This window comes from Borostomias antarcticus, assembly GCF_949987555.1.
Source record: "Borostomias antarcticus genome assembly, chromosome: 24".
Lineage (NCBI taxonomy): Eukaryota > Metazoa > Chordata > Actinopteri > Stomiiformes > Stomiidae > Borostomias > Borostomias antarcticus.
In genome coordinates, this window is record NC_140257.1 from 17031577 (window position 1) to 17051656 (window position 20080).

Genomic DNA, 20080 nt, shown 5'->3' on the forward strand with positions numbered 1-20080 from the left:
TTCAGCGGACAGCACCATGAGTGGACCGCGGTAATTAGCCCACCTTCAAAGCACTCCGCCCTCAAACTAATAAATGTTAACGAGCGGACATCGGTGCATTAGGTCTAACATTTATATGCAAAAGGAAAACTGGAATTTGATTAGCAAATGTCCATTTCAAAGAGATTCACAAAGCAAGGGTCATATACTGTGAGCTTTGTTCACTTAAATGTCATAACCCTATTATTACACATGGATGCACAGGACACTTCTAAATCTGTATCTGATATGCAAATTAATTCATTGTAATTGATCAATGAAGTGTAAAATGAAATAAAACAATTCTTACTCAAACAGTATGAGCAAGCAATGCTATATCAGTGATGTCTGCAATTAAATGGCCTTCGCATAACCTCACCATGACCAGGGCTGCCATTCAACATAAACAGCCCATTTTCACAGTGAGAGTAACCTTTATCGAGCGGAACAAAGTGATTTAACATGAGGCTCCAGACTAGGATTGGGTCCAGAGAATCAGTATTAAACGGACTCCAGGACTTAATTATTAAAGACTGTAGCATTGATTAGCTCCGACGTTGACATTATTGGAGAAATTAAGAAAATTGATTTTCTTTTTTTATATGAATTTATTTATTATGTATTTATTTGTTTCTATTTATTTATTTGCACCTTTTATCTCTCCAGTGTGGCACTGCCATAGACATACATGTAAAATAAACTTTTGTGTGTGTGTGTGTGTGTGTGTGTGTGTGTGTGACAGTGATTGAGTGAGAGAGAGAATAATAATTTCCACAACAAGTCACAGTGGAATAGAAGGTCTTTCAGAATAAAGACTTTTCAATTAACATGAAATGTACATGGGGGGGGGGGGGGGGTTGACTGTGATGGAGGGGAACGCGGCTCCGCCTGGTTCCAATCATTAATTCAACTTCAGACTAAAGTTACTATTAAAACACAATTTTCCAATCACAAATTCTACTTCAGACAGAGGTTACTATTAAAACAAAAATGTCCAATCACTAATTCTACTTCAGACAGAGATTACTATTAAAACACAATTTTCCAATCACAAATTCTACTTCAGACAGAGGTTACTATTAAAACAAAAATGTCCAATCACTAATTCTACTTCAGACACACTCTGGGACTCCAGGTGGACACAACTGTATCATGGTGAGTGTATTCTGAATATTCATTCATAAATATTCAAAATAAATCTTATCCACAGTCAGATGATTTCAGCACACACAGCCCCCATCTGAGGACACACACCCTGCAAACACACTCTACAAACACACACCCTACAAACACACACCCTACAAACACACACTCTACAAACACACACCCTACAAACACACACTCTACAAACACACACCCTACAAACACACACTCTACAAACACACACCCTACAAACACACACCCTGCAAACACACTCTACAAACACACACCCTACAAACACACACCCTACAAACACACACCCTACAAACACACACTACAAACACACACTCTACAAACACACACCCTACAAACACACACCCTACAAACACACACCCTACAAACACACACTACAAACACACACTCTACAAACACACACCCTACAAACACACACTCTACAAACACACACCCTACAAACACACACTACAAACACACACTCTACAAACACACACCCTACAAACACACACTCTACAAACACACACCCTACAAACACACACTACAAACACACACTCTACAAACACACACCCTACAAACACACACTCTACAAACACACACTCTACAAACACACACCCTACAAACACACACCCTACAAACACACACTCTACAAACACACACTCTACAAACACACACTCTACAAACACACACCCTACAAACACACACTCTACAAACACACACCCTACAAACACACACTACAAACACACACTCTACAAACACACACCCTACAAACACACACTCTACAAACACACACCCTACAAACACACACTACAAACACACACTCTACAAACACACACCCTACAAACACACACTCTACAAACACACACTCTACAAACACACACCCTACAAACACACACCCTACAAACACACACTCTACAAACACACACTCTACAAACACACACTCTACAAACACACACCCTACAAACACACACTCTACAAACACACACTCTACAAACACAGCAGCAAATATGATCAATGATTCAGATATACCCTTTTCCAACAAATGTGTGTCAGCAATATCTAAAGGACGAGGTTATATTGCTATTCACAAAACAAACGAGTTCCAAATAAAAAGAGATCTTTTCAGATTTTACAGAAGTCTGCGTCTCAAAGTCTGATCGAATCAAAATCCAGGGAATTACACACAACAAAGCCGAGAGGAGCAGAGACACAGAAACTCATTCAAACTCTCTTTCCACATCAGTAATAATGTGTCTGAATGCTTTCATTAAAAAGCTATCTCATATACAGCATAGAGAAACTTCCAGAATGAGGGATGACCAAGCAGATTCAACCTCAACAAAGGAGAATCCCAGGCCATTGATTGGCTAAGAAGCAATGATGATGTAATCGTAAAGAGTGCTGACCAAGAGAGGGGGGGGGGGGGTCGTTTGGGGAAGAACTCAGTATGTCGACAGAACGACTCACATTACTCCTCCCCCATCCACTGGGATCCATCGCAGAACCGACAGTACGAAGACAACTGATGGGAACGTTGAATAAAGCAAAAGCAGAACATTGGATCACAGAGAATTATGCTTTCCTGCTAGAAAACTATCCTAGACTGCTTTGTTTTTACATGTTGCCAAAGCAACATAATAATAATTAAAGCTTACATTAACCAGGCCTGCCGGAAGAGTATCTTGTCACTGTCTGGAAAGCACAGGAGAATATTTGTGCTTTTCAAAGTCCGCCTCCATCCTTGACTCTATCGGTGATCCTAAATGAGACTGGATCATTTGAGATTCAGCTGCTTGATGCAATTAAACCTGTCAGATCCACCTGGCAGACCCATGGTGGAAATGGCTCAATTCTGGAAACACTTTCTCAATTCATTGACCACCACATCTAACCATTCTGAACTCACAGTCCAAGTGGTGGTGTCCTAACCCTAACCCCAAACATGTGAACCAAATTGAATAACTGATAATTACAGTGTTATGACGGCACTTCCTTGTTTTGTTTTCCTGTTTATTTTGATCAATAGGTTTGTAGATTGATGGTAAAATGCCCTCATATAACATTAGTTCCAACACAGTATAGGTGTGCATGCAATGCTGTTGACAAATGACCCTGATGAAGACCTGTGGTCACAACGCGTTGGTCTTTTAATCTTCTGCTTTTGCCATGTGAAATAAAGGCATTTTAACTTCACAAACCTTGTCTTGGATCAAATTTGAACAGAGACCTGCATTTTCACAACATGTTCTTGTTTTAGAGATAGTTCACCTGTGCAGTGACCTTGGAGAATCCAGAGAGCAGCTAGGCGCCATTTCAAAGACCCACTCCAGTCTTCACAGTCTTCACCTCAGCTCTGCTGCCGGATCACGCAAACTGACTGGTCAGAATTCTGATCATGTGGAGATTTCTCTGTCAAAGTTCAATCTTTGTCAGCTCCCCGTGGCTGAGCGAGTAGGGTGTATTCGTAACCGTTACTTGCACAGAATAAGGGCCGACCCAAATTCTAGCTAGGTTGAGTGCAAGGGCACAGACTTTTCAAGTCAGAGGTAGTAGAGATTAGAACATGGGCTCGCAAGAGCACTGGGACACAGTGGTTTATGGCATGGCTGCGGACGAAACAGGAGCCAAGACAAAGCCACCTGTTGTCCCTTGAGGGCCGGCTAGTGACTACCTGGGGGTCGACCCCCAAGACCCCTAAGACCCCCAAGACCCCCAGTCTGATCAAACGTATCATCTAGACACACCTGAATCTGTACCATTTCACTCAACACACTTCATACTTGCACATTTCATATTTGCAACCTGGACTTCAATAAAAACATGAATGCAGCTTCTAAAAAATCTATTTTCTGCTGCGAAAGGGTTGTTTTCAACAATCTGTTTTTATGAATCGCTAGTTGTGCTTACATAGAGCGAGGGCTTGTTGTGGTTTTTCACATGCCTCTGTAATATGATCTTTAGAAACGTCTTTAGAAATGAAATAGCTTCCCCACTTGCTCCAGCACGCATGCGCAGCGCGCAAACTGGCTATTCTCTGTCTGTAGGCTACACTCGCGGCTCACATTCTCTACGCTACGATCGGCGTCCATCATATTCTAAGTCATTTTCTATATCCTCAAAATCTGATAAATATTCAGGCATATTGCACACAATATTCCAGGCACCAACAAGCCGATCGTAGTGTAGATGTGATCGAGTTCAGCCGTTCTTCGTTAGTTATAATAATGTTGTTTTATTCCGTCCTGTCTTGTGTTTCATAGGAAGGCTCGCTAGGGAATAGGGACGAGTGAAGAGGTCTACATTTTGTCATATGGAGAGTAGTCCGTTGTTGGTTTTGACAGAGCTCTTATGCGTAAGGATAGGCGACGGGATCAAGTGCAGATTGTTTGAGCGAGTTGGCCTATAGGTCGATAGTGTTTTATTTTAGAGATTGAATCAGACTTGTGTCCGTGATTTTTTCGAGCCGACCACTTCTGATATATGGGCTATAATTTTTTGAATGCACAATGCAGGCGCCGTGTCTCTGTGTTCGTTTTTGTATCTGTAGCCTACAGCTTTGGTGCTACAGCAGCGCTTGTTTATTAAAGCTCGTTTCTCTCTTCATCGTGGTGTTTTTGTCACGTTATTATCATTGATAGTAGGGATTTCTATAAGTGCACCTCTCATGCTTTTTGCAAAGTTGCCTGTATCAAAACCCAGGTAACGTTAGGCCTATTTTAGTCTAATTAATTAACGCAAATTGCTCAACGGGAAACCGGTTAACCGGAAGAAAGATGTCTGTTATACCGGAAAGGAAAATATGCAATTTCTCTCACCCCTGGCAAATACCACACATGTCTATTTGTTTTTCATGTTTAATATTTGTATACATAACAAAGATAATTATGTGTTCAACCTTCATAAGAAATCTATAAATAATTTGTAGAGGTTTTTGCTGCCCCTAATCTAAAGTTGAAACTATTCATCAACATGTATGAAGGTTTTCAAGCCATTTGTATGCTTTAACTTGTTTAAAGTCTTTCTAATTCTAAAATGCTACAGTATTTTTTTGTGTACAAAGCAATATACTATACTACTATCTACTACCTCGCTTGTCTACCATCCGGGAACACTGGCATGAGTGCCTCTTTTAGCCTTTGTGCCTGTTACAGTATGTGCTTCTAATTGTAGAAGTGTGTGTCTAATTTTTTTTATTTTTATATATTTATATGTAATGTACTGTCTTTACTATGTGGGCTACGAGCCTGTAATAAAGTTTATTATTATATTGGCAATGGTGGAAATGAACAGTGGCTAGCACCTCTAGTGGTGGGCTCTGGTACATCCCATAGGACAGATGAACCAACGGACTAACGGTCCTCGCTCATAGCTCTGAGTACCAGTGTACCTGAATGTAGCCTTGAGGATCTGTCCAGAGGTGATCTCCTTGGTGTGGTTGTTGTAGCCGTAGAACAGGTCTCCGAACACGGTCTGGTTGGCGGGGATGTCGGCCGTCTCTCCGCAGTCCAGGCCCTGGGTGCAGGCTTCGGACAGCGGCTGGCAGGACCGGCCGTCTGGGCCTCGCCGGTAGTCTTCAATGCAGCTACGACATCAACCACACGACAAGGAGAATGAAGAGAGCGTCCCAGCACAGTGTACAGCACAGCCATGGGAATACTATATGACAAACCTAACTACTAACAAGGGCACAGTGAACATTAGCCCTTTTCAGTCCTGTAGTCTCATGCTCGCTCATGCCAGACAACAGTCGTTTCACCCTCCGTTCACTTCGCCGTCAAAATAAATCGGTGTCGGCCTATTTAGGAGAGGCGCTCATATTTTCAAGTGTCAGATAAACATGAAGCTTCACTTTCCTTAGCAAAAGGGTCTATTTAAACAAAGGCTGGGTTTTGAAGCCTCGGCGCTACCAGTAAATAACTTATTTAGACGCGTTCAGAGAAACTATTTTTCCGAGGTAGTCTTCTTCTGTGGTGGTGGTGGTCTCTTTGAAGCTTCAAAACACCGCCACCACCACAGAAGAAGACTACCACCCGTTTATTTTGACGGCGTTAAGTGAACGGAGGGTGAAAGGACTGTTGTCTGGCATGAGCGAGCATGCGACTACAGGAATGAAAAGGGCACAGTGAACATGTGGTCCCCCACCCATGATGCATGTTTTTTGTGGCAATCTTGGAGTGGAAATGTGGAATTTATTTTTGAACGAATATGATACGCTAACCATCTGATATAAGAATCCTAACATGTACAATGAGGATTAAACAAACCAGGAAGCTTTTACTTAGAAAAATAGATGAGTCCCTGAACATCTTGTCGGGAAGCTGATAGGTCAGACTCAGACCCCCCCCCCCCCCCCCCCCACTGGACACTTGATGACCCTGCCAAAACTAACCTCTACATTAGCCAATGAGAATCCTTACATTTTAAACAAGGATTAAAGGTAGGAAGCATCTGGGTTGAATGGACTATAACTGTACTGAGAAAGAGAATGTATGGTTTATTCCTTACAGAGACGTATTACATTATGTAAACATCTGACAGTATTATTGATTTTCCCCCAACTGGTGAGAACGGTCCACTGGTTTCTAAAACCTGCAGTCCTGCCAGAGCTCACCAGAGAGGCACAGCACCTCACAAATCCTTCTGTAGGATCAATCCTCTGGTATTAATTCCATTCAACCAACACAAGGATCAATTACGTTTTTCATAAAGAAAAATAATCCAAAGAGTGTGAGTCCGCTCAAGTCTTTGGTATTGATGCCATTTGGACGTCCCGGTGTCTAGGGTGGTCTGGGTAATAACTCAAGAGCTTAGGAGAGAGAATGAGGCAGGCAGGGAGTACGGGGAGAGAGAGAGAGAGAGAGAGAGAGGGAGGGAGAGAGAGAGAGAGAGGGAGGGAGGGAGGGAGGGAGAGAGAGAGGGAGGGAGGGAGAGAGAGAGGGAGAGAGATAGGGAGGGAGAGAGAGAGGGAGAGATAGGGACAGAGAGAGAGGGAGGTAGAGAGAGGGATGCACTGACGGCATCTTAAATGTTGTCTCGGTGTGAAAAAGGAGCGTTTGGAAGTGTTCTTCTTACCCACAGAACATCTGGATGTTGTAGAGAGTGGGGTCGTCCTCCAGGGGAGCCAGCTGCTGGAGACACAGCTGCTCACAGCCCCCGTTGAAGCCGTCCGAGCAGTCGATGCCGATGTGGTGGTCGTAGCACCCCGTACCGTCCTTCATGGGGCTCAGTCGGGGGGGGCACTGGGGCAGAGGGAGGGGGTCAGTAGAGGGACAGACACATGCTGGATACTTACCCTGCATCACATGCTCTTTAGGGATCAATTGTTTTATGCAATATATATATTCAATCAATCAATCAATATTATATAAGTGTTTTTATGATGACAATGTAAACTTGTATGATACTATTTTGTTTTAAGTTTGACATTTAAAATGTATCTTTGATATATGTAATGTAATGTATGTTTTAAATGTTATTTGTAATTATTTTTAAATGTGGACCCCACTAAAAGTAGCTCTACTTTACAGTAGAGCTAATGGTGATCCTTCATAATAAATAATAAACAATTTAAATAGTATTAACATTGTGGTTCTTAAATAATCATTGATTTGGTTAGGCTTCATTGGACCCAAACCTGGTAGAACGTGTTGACTGGTAAGAACTATAACACTATGTTTCAGAGAGAAAGCCTCAGAATTGCTAAGTTGAACACCAACGTTTGTTATCACGGCTTCCCAAATGCTCTACTCTGAACTCAGAGAAACTTCTAACCAACTCAGGCGCAGGGCCAAACTTCACAGAGGCGCGTGGAACGCCTACACACTCAAAACCTGTTCCTTGAGCTGCAAAGACGACGCACTTCACAAAGCTTTTTTTTGTCCTGAAGTCTGTGAAGCCAAATTATTTTCTTCAAAGAGGACTCTGAAAGGGTGATTCTTAACAAGGAAACCCAGCCTCTAGAAGCAAGGTAAGGTCCAGTCTGCCTTTAAGCAGTGCGACATAAGCAACTACTGAATTCACCTATCTATTTATCTGCCCCACTCTTGCCACTTTTAAGGGGCATCTAAAGGTGTGGCAACCAAAAATGTGAACACTAACTGCATGACATGTTTCTATGTTGTACTGTGTCTGTGTTTTTATGTTTAACTGCCTCTGTACCTCTTGTAACTTTGTTTTGTAACATCAACCGGCCTAATGGACTCCAGATGGAAACTAGCCTCCGGGCTACAATCTGGATCAGATCAATCCGACATATTTACATGTTTTGTACATGTTCATCAATATGCACTGTTCTGATTTAAATAAAGTAAACTAAAGTCTCTATTGCTTATATATCAATCGTCGTATCAGGACATTCAAAACAGATTAACAAGAGCCTAGAGGTGCTTAAACCTGATGGGTTTTTCCCACAGAGAAGTGCGTATCATATTCCTAGTGTCAGTTTGCTTCATTATGTCACAGTTTCATTCAGAATGTAAATAATTGACAGAATGTCCCTGCAGTCCACTCAGCTCTCCACCACATCATTCATACTGCATGATGACCTAGAATCAGGCTCCAAACCCAGAGGCTACAGGGACATTACAATCCAGAAAAAGAGCTGTTCTGTTGCACCAAAGAGATCAAATGCAAAGTAATTAAGCGTGAAGTGAAACTTTCTCTGAATAGGCTCAGAACACGACCACACTCTGTCCTACATAAGGTGGAGGAGGTGTTGAGTTACTGTACCTGAGCTTATTACACAGCTCTCTGAAATGATCAATTCTGATCGCATTCTATTCTATTATTATATAATATTATATATTCATTCTATTATTTCTCGATAATTGACCGATGTCAGGGACAACCGAGCAATATTGACCACTGCTAAGGGCAACATATTATATGTAAGGAAATAAGTAAGTAAATGTCATATATAAAACCTTTCACAGACAGTTGTCATGAAGCGCTTCACCAAACATCAATAAATAAAAACAATAGTAAAAAGCACAAAACACAAGGGCAAAGAAACAAAAAGTCAGGAGGCTAGACAAAGTATAGTCTGAAAAGATGAGTCTTAAGATGACTTAAGATGAGTCAACAGAGGCCACAGAGCATAGGTCCAGGGGAAGGTCTTCCCACAGCCGAGGAGCCACCATGTCTGTGGGCGGCAGTTGAAAGTTGTTTGAAATTTGCAGAACATTCTAAACAGTTAATAACAGTTTTTGGCTGCTGTATGTGAACCCATTCTCATCACACTGAAAACGCCCTTTGCCCAAGCAAACGGAACGGATCACTGGCGAAATAAAAAGTTAGGCTTATTGGTATTAATGTGGTTGGTAAGTAGCCGTGTAATAAAAGGAATAATGAATGTCCAGCTGGTCATTATCGAAAGAGAAGAGCCCTTCAGGGCGTTACAAAACTGAACGCACTGCACTGTCTGGCTCTTAGTTTTCAATAATGACCAGATGACCAATACATAAACACGTACTTATCTTTGACACCAATGTAGCAAAGCACAAGGTTCAACTTGCTAATTTTTGTCAATTGCAATTGTTCAAGTCTAAAAGGCCCCTTACAGCAGCAGACGTTGGCGCTGGATGGAAAGTATCAGCCAGAGCAGGTCTGGAGCTGTTCAGAAGTCCCTTGCCTCCTCGTACCCTGGATGCATGGCCAGGGGCGTACCGACAACTGATTTATCCGCTGTAATGTAAAGAGCATGGTACACTAAGTCTGCTAGCCCGTCTGTGGGAGACACTCTTTAAATCACCTGGCCTCTTTGCGATCGATGGGGAGCGAGCAGAGAGGAATTCATGTATTGATGGCCGATCCTCATCGGCGGGCAGCGGTGCCTCTTCTTATTGACCGCCGTAACGGGCTTCGCCCTGGACACACCCTGACAGGCAGCAGTATGGGTAACACAGGGCCGAGTCCCCTCTGTCCAAACGATGGCGATCATTAGAAATGGCCTTGCCACAGTCCATCTGGTTATTTGATTTGAGTTTGGCACAGACCGTCTGGTTATTTGATTTGAGTTTGGCACAGACCGTCTGGTTATTTGATTTGAGATTAACACTTGGGAATTCATAGTTTTATTTGAGACAAATCTTTAGTATCCACTATAATTGGGGGATTTTTTTTTCACAAATGAATTGCACATATTCATATCAAATAACAGTATACACAATTGAGACCAATGAGTGTAACTCATGTTGTACAAATACAAATAATTTGATGTATTCACTGTACTATTTGCTTTTGCTTCATATCTGAAGCGAAAAAAAACTATTTTTTGAACAGATATACACTGCTGCACATATTAACTCCGAGTATTTAACTGAATCTCCTGTAACAGTACACAGACACCATTTCTCATAAGCACTTGAGGAAAGGAGACCATAATGTACAGTACTGTCCCTACTGATGAAGCACACCCCGGAGAACCCCTGCATCGCAAAGACTTTTAATCTAACTCCGCTAATGGTGACAGATTCCTCCAGGTCTCCGGAAGCTTCTGGGGTCTAGCCACACGCGGAGGTCCTACAGATAGCTGGATAAGTTGTGCACTTTTCAGACAGGCAGGTTGGGGGAAGGACAGAGACTGAGGCGTTGTGTCCAGAAGCAAGCGGAGACCCTCGTACAGACGGCAGCAGGAATCACTCTCTTTCAGATGCCCAGAGTCGGATTTGGCTGTGAAGACAGATTTTTAGGCAGATTTGTAAACGCCACCTCTATGTGAATTCAGAATGTGCTGACAAGGTAGCTGATCAATGTTGAACCAAAACACGTAAACAGTGGATCATGTCCAGGATCATCAGCATTCCCCTCATAGGCCAACCAAGGTGAGATTACCTTCATACGCCAACCAAGGTGAGATTACCTTCATAGGCCAACCAAAATGAGATTACCTTCATAGGCCAACCAACATGAGATTACCTTCATAGACCAACCAAGGTGAGATAACCTTCATAGGCCAACCACAATGAGATTACCTTCATAGACCAACCAAGGTGAGATTACCTTCATAGGCCAACCAAGGTGAGATTACCTTCATAGACCAACCACAATGAGATTACCTTCATAGACCAACCAAGGTGAGATTACCTTCATAGGCCAACCAAGGTGAGATTACCTTCATAGACCAACCACAATGAGATTACCTTCATAGACCAACCAAGGAGAGATTACCTTCATAGGCCAACCAAGGTGAGATTACCTTCATAGGCCAACCAAGGTGAGATTACCTTAATAGGCCAACCAAAATGAGATTACCTTCATAGGCCAACCACAATGAGATTACCTTCATAGGCCAACCAAACTGAGATTACCTTCATAGGCCAACCAAGGTGAGATTACCTTCATAGACCAACCAAGGTGAGATTACCTTCATAGGCCAACCAAACTGAGATTACCTTCATAGGCCAACCAAACTGAGATTACCTTCATAGACCAACCAAACTGAGATTACCTTCATAGACCAACCAAGGTGAGATTACCTTCATAGGCCAACCAAACTGAGATTACCTTCATAGGCCAACCAAACTGAGATTACCTTCATAGGCCAACCAAACTGAGATTACCTTCATAGGCCAACCAAACTGAGATTACCTTCATAGGCCAACCAAACTGAGATTACCTTCATAGGCCAACCAAACTGAGATTACCTTCATAGGCCAACCAAGGTGAGATTACCTTCATAGGCCAACCAAACTGAGATTACCTTCATAGACCAACCAAACTGAGATTACCTTCATAGGCCAACCAAACTGAGATTACCTTCATAGACCAACCAAAATGAGATTACCTTCATAGGCTAACCAAAAAGAGATTACCTTCATAGGCCAACCAAAATGAGATTACCTTCATAGGCCAACCAAACTGAGATTACCTTCATAGGCCAACCAAACTGAGATTACCTTTATAGGCCAACCAAACTGAGATTACCTTCATAGGCCAACCAAACTGAGATTACCTTCATAGACCAACCAAACTGAGATTACCTTCATAGACCAACCAAACTGAGATTACCTTCATAGACCAACCAACATGAGATTACCTTCATAGGCCAACCAAACTGAGATTAACTTCATAGGCCAACCAAACTGAGATTACCTTCATAGGCCAACCAACATGAGATTACCTTCATAGGCCAACCAAACTGAGATTACCTTCATAGACCAACCAAACTGAGATTACCTTCATAGGCCAACCAAACTGAGATTACCTTCACAGCCCAACCAAACTGAGATTACCTTCATAGACCAACCAAACTGAGATTACCTTCATAGGCCAACCAAACTGAGATTACCTTCATAGGCCAACCAAACTGAGATTACCTTCATAGGCCAACCAAACTGAGATTACCTTCATAGGCCAACCAAGGTGAGATTACCTTCATAGGCCAACCAAACTGAGATTACCTTCATAGACCAACCAAACTGAGATTACCTTCATAGGCCAACCAAACTGAGATTACCTTCATAGACCAACCAAAATGAGATTACCTTCATAGGCTAACCAAAAAGAGATTACCTTCATAGGCCAACCAAAATGAGATTACCTTCATAGGCCAACCAAACTGAGATTACCTTCATAGGCCAACCAAACTGAGATTACCTTTATAGGCCAACCAAACTGAGATTACCTCCATAGGCCAACCAAACTGAGATTACCTTCATAGACCAACCAAACTGAGATTACCTTCATAGACCAACCAAACTGAGATTACCTTCATAGACCAACCAACATGAGATTACCTTCATAGGCAAACCAAACTGAGATTAACTTCATAGGCCAACCAAACTGAGATTACCTTCATAGGCCAACCAACATGAGATTACCTTCATAGGCCAACCAAACTGAGATTACCTTCATAGGCCAACCAAACTGAGATTACCTTCATAGCCCAACCAAACTGAGATTACCTTCATAGACCAACCAAACTGAGATTACCTTCATAGGCCAACCAAACTGAGATTACCTTCATACTGTAGGCCAACCAAACTGAGATTACCTTCATAGACCAACCAAACTCAGATTACAAACCCAGAGTGATGAGTGTGTTTTCATCCCCTCCGTTCCTCAGTCTGGGGCTTGTTTTTTTAACGATGGGTAATTTTTCTGTCATTTACCCCGCTTGCACACAGTGTGAACAGGTCATATTTCAAAGGTAGTTTCAGGGATTATAGCACAGCATTAAAATACTCGCATCTGCCAACCGAGAAAGTGTCGTCTGCATAGCAGATTTTTCACAGAGGACGGGAGTAAATCTTAAATCCCCTACTGATCCTAAGAGGGAAGCAGGGGTGTTGGCAGCCAGCTGAGCACCCGCTCCGCATGGAGAAGACCTCTGCCAATATCGACTCACGGCTCAACACTGCTTAGTGCCCCAACGTGTGATTCCAGTCAGGATTGGTTTTGGCTCAATGTGGATGGTGCAGGCGTCGATACATCTGGTGGAGAACTGCTTCCTCTAGCAGCACGAGAGCATCGGTCAGAGGGCTTGTTCTTACACTCAGATATGATTCACTCAAACTGCACAGATCGACGTTCTACTAAAAAAGCACGTACTGTACCACCGAAAGCGCCAGCTGCGTGTCCTATCCACCGAACGACCCGAGCCCTCATCAGGATCAACATGGATGAAGTAAACATAAGGACAGGTTCTACATTTCATGGTGAGCGAGGCATCTGGTGGAGGATATCTGGAGATATAAGAGTCTCACAGGACAACAGCGTAGGGTGGAGAAATGCTCCAGACAGGTTCTCAACCACACCAAGAGTCAAGTCAGCTTGTTGGTAGTCCTGAGGTCTAAATCATATCAAATGAAGGCATCCTTTATGTGTGGAGCGCTGTTTGACGTACTGTATGCCAACGCAGATTATTTGGACGGCGCCCAATTTGTCCTGTCCCAGCAGCTCGTCCCATCTTGTCAGCCTCATCCCCATTGTTTTGCAGGAGACGAGAAGCAGCTAATTAATCACTAATCATTCGGTGATTATTAGACTTCAGACGGGGGAGTAGGCGTGTCATCTCTCCCCAGGAGAGCCATACATCAGGCAGATAGAAGGGCCCGGACGCCGGGGGCGGCCCACGCGGGGGGACATTATTAAGCATGAGAAGGAACTAGCAGCACGGACCCAGACAAGGTGTTAATTGATTAGTGGAAAATCAGTTCCTGGGTCTCAGCCAGTTTACCACTATGATTAGACAGATGAAAGGCTGATTTATACACCCCAGTCTGAAGGTAATTACAAAATGGCGTGCGATATACGCAGCAGATGGGAGCTTGGCGGAGGTGTGTGCGGGACATGCACGGAGGCCTGGGAGGATGCATTGTCAACGCTGCAGATGAATCCCTTGGTTGGGGCGTCTTCTCCGGATTGGATGATGATTAAAAGCTGTGTTAAACCAGTCTGTTTATTTCACCGTAGAAAATGCACCCAATGATGAAATGTGCTGAAATAAAGCTGCTGTCTAAATCCTTAGATTATGATAGCATACTAAAAGCCAATTTATACTTGGTCGTATGACACTTTTGAAAGTGACGACGGACAGAAATTACGTCACTGTCGACACTTTTGAAAGTCGGACGGGGGTGTCTTGCACCTACCAAACTTTCTAATGTCACAGACGGCGTCACTTTCGTCGCACAGCTGTGATTGGATAGCTAGATAGAAGTCACGTTCGTTGCCATGGATCAATCAGCCATGCGTCTGCAAGTTACCATGGAGGTGATCAGACACTTCGCTGAAGTATAAATGATAAATGTCACTTGTCAACACTGAGTATAAATTAACTTTGAGGACCGTCATTTATCAATGCAACGCAGATATGCAGCGCAGATCCGAGTGCAGAAATCATGGTGATTCAACGAGCCATCGTATCCCACCAATCCCAGAACATGAATGATCAGGCGTTGAATGTGAAATCAATGGTAATTTGAACATCACGCCTGGTTCAGAGGCCTGGTGCCTGGAGACACGTAATACAGCCAAATAAAAACCATTACGCATGAATAGCTGTGAATTTGGTGATTGAATTGAATGGTTTCTAAGTTGGCCCATGAGACACCCACTCACCCACCCACTGAGTTTCATGAAAATCGGCCTGGTAGTTTTTGTGTATTCCTGCTAAAAGACTAACACTCACACAGGCACACACACACGCACGTACGCACACGCACACACACGCACGCACACACACACACACACGCACACAGGCACACACACTCACACACGCGCACGCACACACACACGCACGCACACGTACAAGCACGCACACACACACCCACGCACACACACACGCCACCAAAAACATGACCTCTCGCACCTGTGCGGTCACTGGGTCGGAGGTTCAACACTCCCAGGCACATTTTCCAGGACAAAATACATTCTAAAGTTTAATATCATCTTTTTTACTAGGTACTAGCCCATTATTTCTGGCATGGGGACTGCCAATGTAAACTAGCCTTTTGGCTACAATTGGGTACATTTACATTCTATTTTATAAAATGTTTCTTAATGTACATTGTCCCTCTCTAACAAATAAAATAAACTGAAACTGAATATCAGACAGTTCCTGGGAAACACTGTAGCATAACGGACATCATAAAACAATACAGTGTTTGGTCACATCTCCATTAGAGAGTGAGTAGTCGTGGGCCTTCTGCATCTCCACAGAGGAAGTCCAGAGGCGGTTGTAAACCCCTGTGGTAGCTTGCGATTCTGACCCCTCCGTACCATTAGAGCACAAGGTCAACGCTTTCAAACGGCGGCAATAAATTGTCAAGGAAATCTAATCGCCTGGCACGAAAATGTAATTTTCTTGAGCGGCAGGTTTGTGGCATTTACAAGCCTCAGAGAAATAAACGAGGTGATTTTCTACGCATTTGTTTCTGAGTGAGCAGCATAACGAAGTCAGGCTTTCTAACAACAAGAAGGATGATTGCGTTAGCGCAGAACGGATGATCTAGTGATGCTCAGACCCCAAAGCTACAAGGAAATTCATGTACAGATGTCCAAAAGGTTCTCTGTACTCCAAATTGCAATTCTAAACTGTGTCAGATAGATTGTACAGTATGTTGTTAATTAAATAATTATGTCTGCTCACATTAAAGTGAAGTTTGACAAGATCCGCACACTGGATTAATGCTCCCAGTCCTCTTATTGGCTACAAACTACAAACAACGTTTTAACCGCTCAGGTCTTCATCAGGCAACTTTACACTTCACATTCACATTCAAGTAACAGTTTACCTTGGTCAAAACTGGTTTAGACTACTGCTGAGTGAGTGTATCACTAACTGTACCCCATAAACTGATGTTGGATGTACACCATATGTTGTGCAATGTATATTTTGGATATACTATACAGTGGGTACAACTATGTTTTTCATTCACCAATAATTTACAGTCTGCATGTGTGCTTTAGTGCAGTTTACGAGCCAGTTTGCCTTGCGGGCAGTGGGGCTGGAGGGAAGCCATCTTTTAAAAGTGTGAGAGGCTGTGACTCATTATATCTGAAAAGTGAACCAGTCCAATAAAACAGTCAAGTCTTCATCTCAGTGGGATTTCAGAGCTGGTGGAGCAAAGGATTAGAGTATTATCTTTTAACAAGTGTTTTATACTTTCCTGGAATAATTCTGCTCCAAGAATTCTGTATATTGCATACTGTATAATGTTTTCTTAGAAATCAAAGGTTACAGACAGGATATAGAATAAACTGTAAGATAACGCAGGTGGATAATGGATAGCGTGGCCTACTGTACTCTTTAAGATTGATTAAAAAAATTAAATAATTGTTTTTTAAGGCACGCAATTGTCTAACACCTTCCTACCTCGCTGACTGCCTGTGTGAACATGAGACCATCTTCCTGGGTCGTCCAAAGCTGACCTCCATGTGCAAAAGACCTGGTGAAGCAGCCTTCTGTTTTAATGGACAGATGGTTTCAACAAACTCCCATTACACATAAGACAGGGAGCGACTGTAGATAGTTTTAAGAAACGGCTCAAGATCCACTTTGTTACTCTTGCTTTTAACTGATTCCATCTTGTATTTCTGTGTTGTTGTTTTATTTCTCTTATTTGATCACGTTTCTCTCTTATGTTGTGTTGCTTTTCATCTTTACCGTTATTTATGGTTCTTAATTAATCTTGTTGCTTTTATCTCTTCTATTGCTGGTACCTGATCATGTTTTTATCATTTTTTCTTTTATTATATATATATATATAATATATTTCTCTATTATTTTTTACCCTGTTATCTGATAGCTCATTTAGATATTATACATAATATATGCTTGTGATTTGTGAGTAATTTAACTTGATCTATTATGTATATTATCCATCTATTCTGCTGTACCTTTCCCACTGCTGAAACCTCCACATGGATTATTAAAGTGTATCTTATTATTATTATTATTCTTATTATTAATTATCCAAACACATTAAATGCATTATCTCTCAATTGGTCGATTCACATGAGAGATTATAGAGTTTGAAATATAGAGGTCAGTTTGAGCAGTAATGGTTATTCTAGTAGCCTATAGGCCTAGTAATGAAATTCCAGCCCTTACATGTAGCCTACCTTAAAAAGCACTATATAATTTAAATGTAGGCTATTATTATTAGGCTATTGTTATTATTATTATGAACATGAAATCAAGAATAGTCAGTCAGTTGTCTGCCTGTTAGGCCTACATGTCTTTTCTAGCCTATTCTAGGTATAGAGTTACTGCTTTCCCAACACAATAAATAGGCCTACCACTTCTAGAACACAACACTGCTTCTATCTTATTGTAACTAAAATATACGGATAGAATAAATATTTTCATAAGGAGATAAGGAGCTTTTAAAACATGTGATCCCAGCTAATTTAATATTATTTAGGGTGTTTTCCGAGCTGACTGTGACTACAAAGAGACAAGCAGCTGCAGGCTGCAGGCAGTTTCCAGTGTGATAGGCTACTGATCATTTCATAAAATGCGCCATGATCCAACAATACAACCTGCCTACATGGAGCCTTTCTGTGTGAAATGTTCCTAGGCTGGCAGGCTAATGAGATGGGAGTCTGTGTGGAGGTTGGGCAGCAGTGAACAATGTTTCCTCATTGGGGTTGTTTACCTCAAGTCTGATCCTTCTTCTGTTATACAGCCTATTATTTGTACATGTTTATGAAGTTGGATTGGATTGGATATGCATATTCTGACACTGCGTTGTAGTTTAGGCTACTCGTTATTGGAAAGGGGGTATTTTCATAGCATTTCATGGAAACCGCATAAGGAGACAGACTCGCTCGCTCGAGGCATGAAACAATGATATATTCACATGATGAATTTCTGTTCAGAAGACATCAGTCAGCCATCAGACTATTCCAGCAAATTGTATAATGCTGGTTTATAAATAGGACTAGTATAGGCTAAAGAGTTGATGCTTTATGTGTAGGCTACTCTAGACACACTGGAATAACTATATTAAAATAGCCCCCAAACTAGTCCAGCCCTAAATATCCCCCAAACTAGTCCAGCCCTAAATATCCCGCAAACTAGTCCAGCCCTAAATTTCCCCCAAACTAGTCCAGCCCTAAATATCCCGCAAACTAGTCCAGCCCTAAATTTCCCCCAAACTAGTCCAGCCCTAAATATCCCGCAAACTAGTCCAGCCCTAAATAGCCCCCAAACTAGTCCAGCCCTAAATATCCCGCAAACTAGTCCAGCCCTAAATATCCCCCAAACTAGTCCAGCCCTAAATACCCCCCAAACTAGTCCAGCCCTAAATATCCCCCAAACTAGTCCAGCCCTAAATAGCCCCCAAACTAGTCCAGCCCTAAATAGCCCCCAAACTAGTCCAGCCCTAAATAGCCCCCAAACTAGTCCAGCCCTAAATAGCCCCCAAACTAGTCCAGCCCTAAATATCCCCCAAACTAGTCCAGCCCTAAATATACCCCAAACTAGTCCAGCCCTAAATAGCCCCCAAACTAGTCCAGCCCTAAATATCCCCCAAACTAGTCCAGCCCTAAATATACCCCAAACTAGTCCAGCCCTAAATAGCCCCCAAACTAGTCCAGCCCTAAATAGCCCCCAAACTAGTCCAGCCCTAAATATCCCCCAAACTAGTCCAGCCCTAAATATACCCCAAACTAGTCCAGCCCTAAATAGCCCCCAAACTAGTCCAGCCCCACCCACAACGAGGTAGACTAAACTACTACAAACACAAGAAAGAGAAGCCGATATTGTGATGGCAGATTTAGTCGGACGAACGGGTAGTCGGACCAATTTGTCTAAAAGGATGGGGACCTATGGTGGGAATATTGGGTGGTGGGAATATTGGGTGGTGGGAATATTGAGTGGTGGGATTATTGAGTGGTGGGATTATTGGGTAGTGGGAATATTGGGTAGTGGGAATATTGGGTAGTGGGATTATTGGGTAGTAGGATTACTGGGTAGTGGGATTATTGGGTAGTGGGATTATTGGGTAGTGGGATTATTGGGTAGTGGGATTATTGGGTAGTGGGATTATTGGGTAGTGGGATTATTGGGTAGTGGGATTATTGGGTGGTGGGACTGATGCGCGTCTCCCGTTTCCATGGCGTCAGAGATGGGAGACCGGAGAGCAGGGGACTCACCACACACCCGCTGGAGTCCAGCTTGCGGTCAGAGATGCAGCGGAAGTTTCTACTGCAGCCGCCATTGTCCTTTGTGCAATCTCTCACCGGGCCGAACGAATCCAGCAGCACCTCCAGACTGTCGAAGGACGAGGATATCATCAGCTCCTCTCTGCAAAACAACAACAGAATAAGTATATTTGGTGTTGCGTCCTGTAACAGTATCTGATGTTTCTATTACTGCAGAACAAATCCCTGTTGCCATCACTGCCTCTCAGGATACTTAATCGCGGCGCAGTTGAAATGGAACAACGCAGAGATGATAAAG

The 20080-nt window shown here is 42.6% G+C and overlaps 1 protein-coding gene across 1 annotated transcript in view; it reads right to left on the bottom strand.

Moving 5' to 3' along the window:
- Positions 1-20080, bottom strand: part of astn1 (astrotactin 1) — a gene marked incomplete at both ends in the record, with an annotated part of 224595 nt that overhangs the window by 113807 nt on the left and 90708 nt on the right. The window contains 3 exons of the mRNA XM_084458037.1: positions 5558-5752; positions 7243-7409; positions 19774-19924. Coding sequence (XP_084314163.1) covers positions 5558-5752; positions 7243-7409; positions 19774-19924 — 513 coding nt within the window. The remainder of the gene's footprint in view (positions 1-5557; positions 5753-7242; positions 7410-19773; positions 19925-20080) is intronic.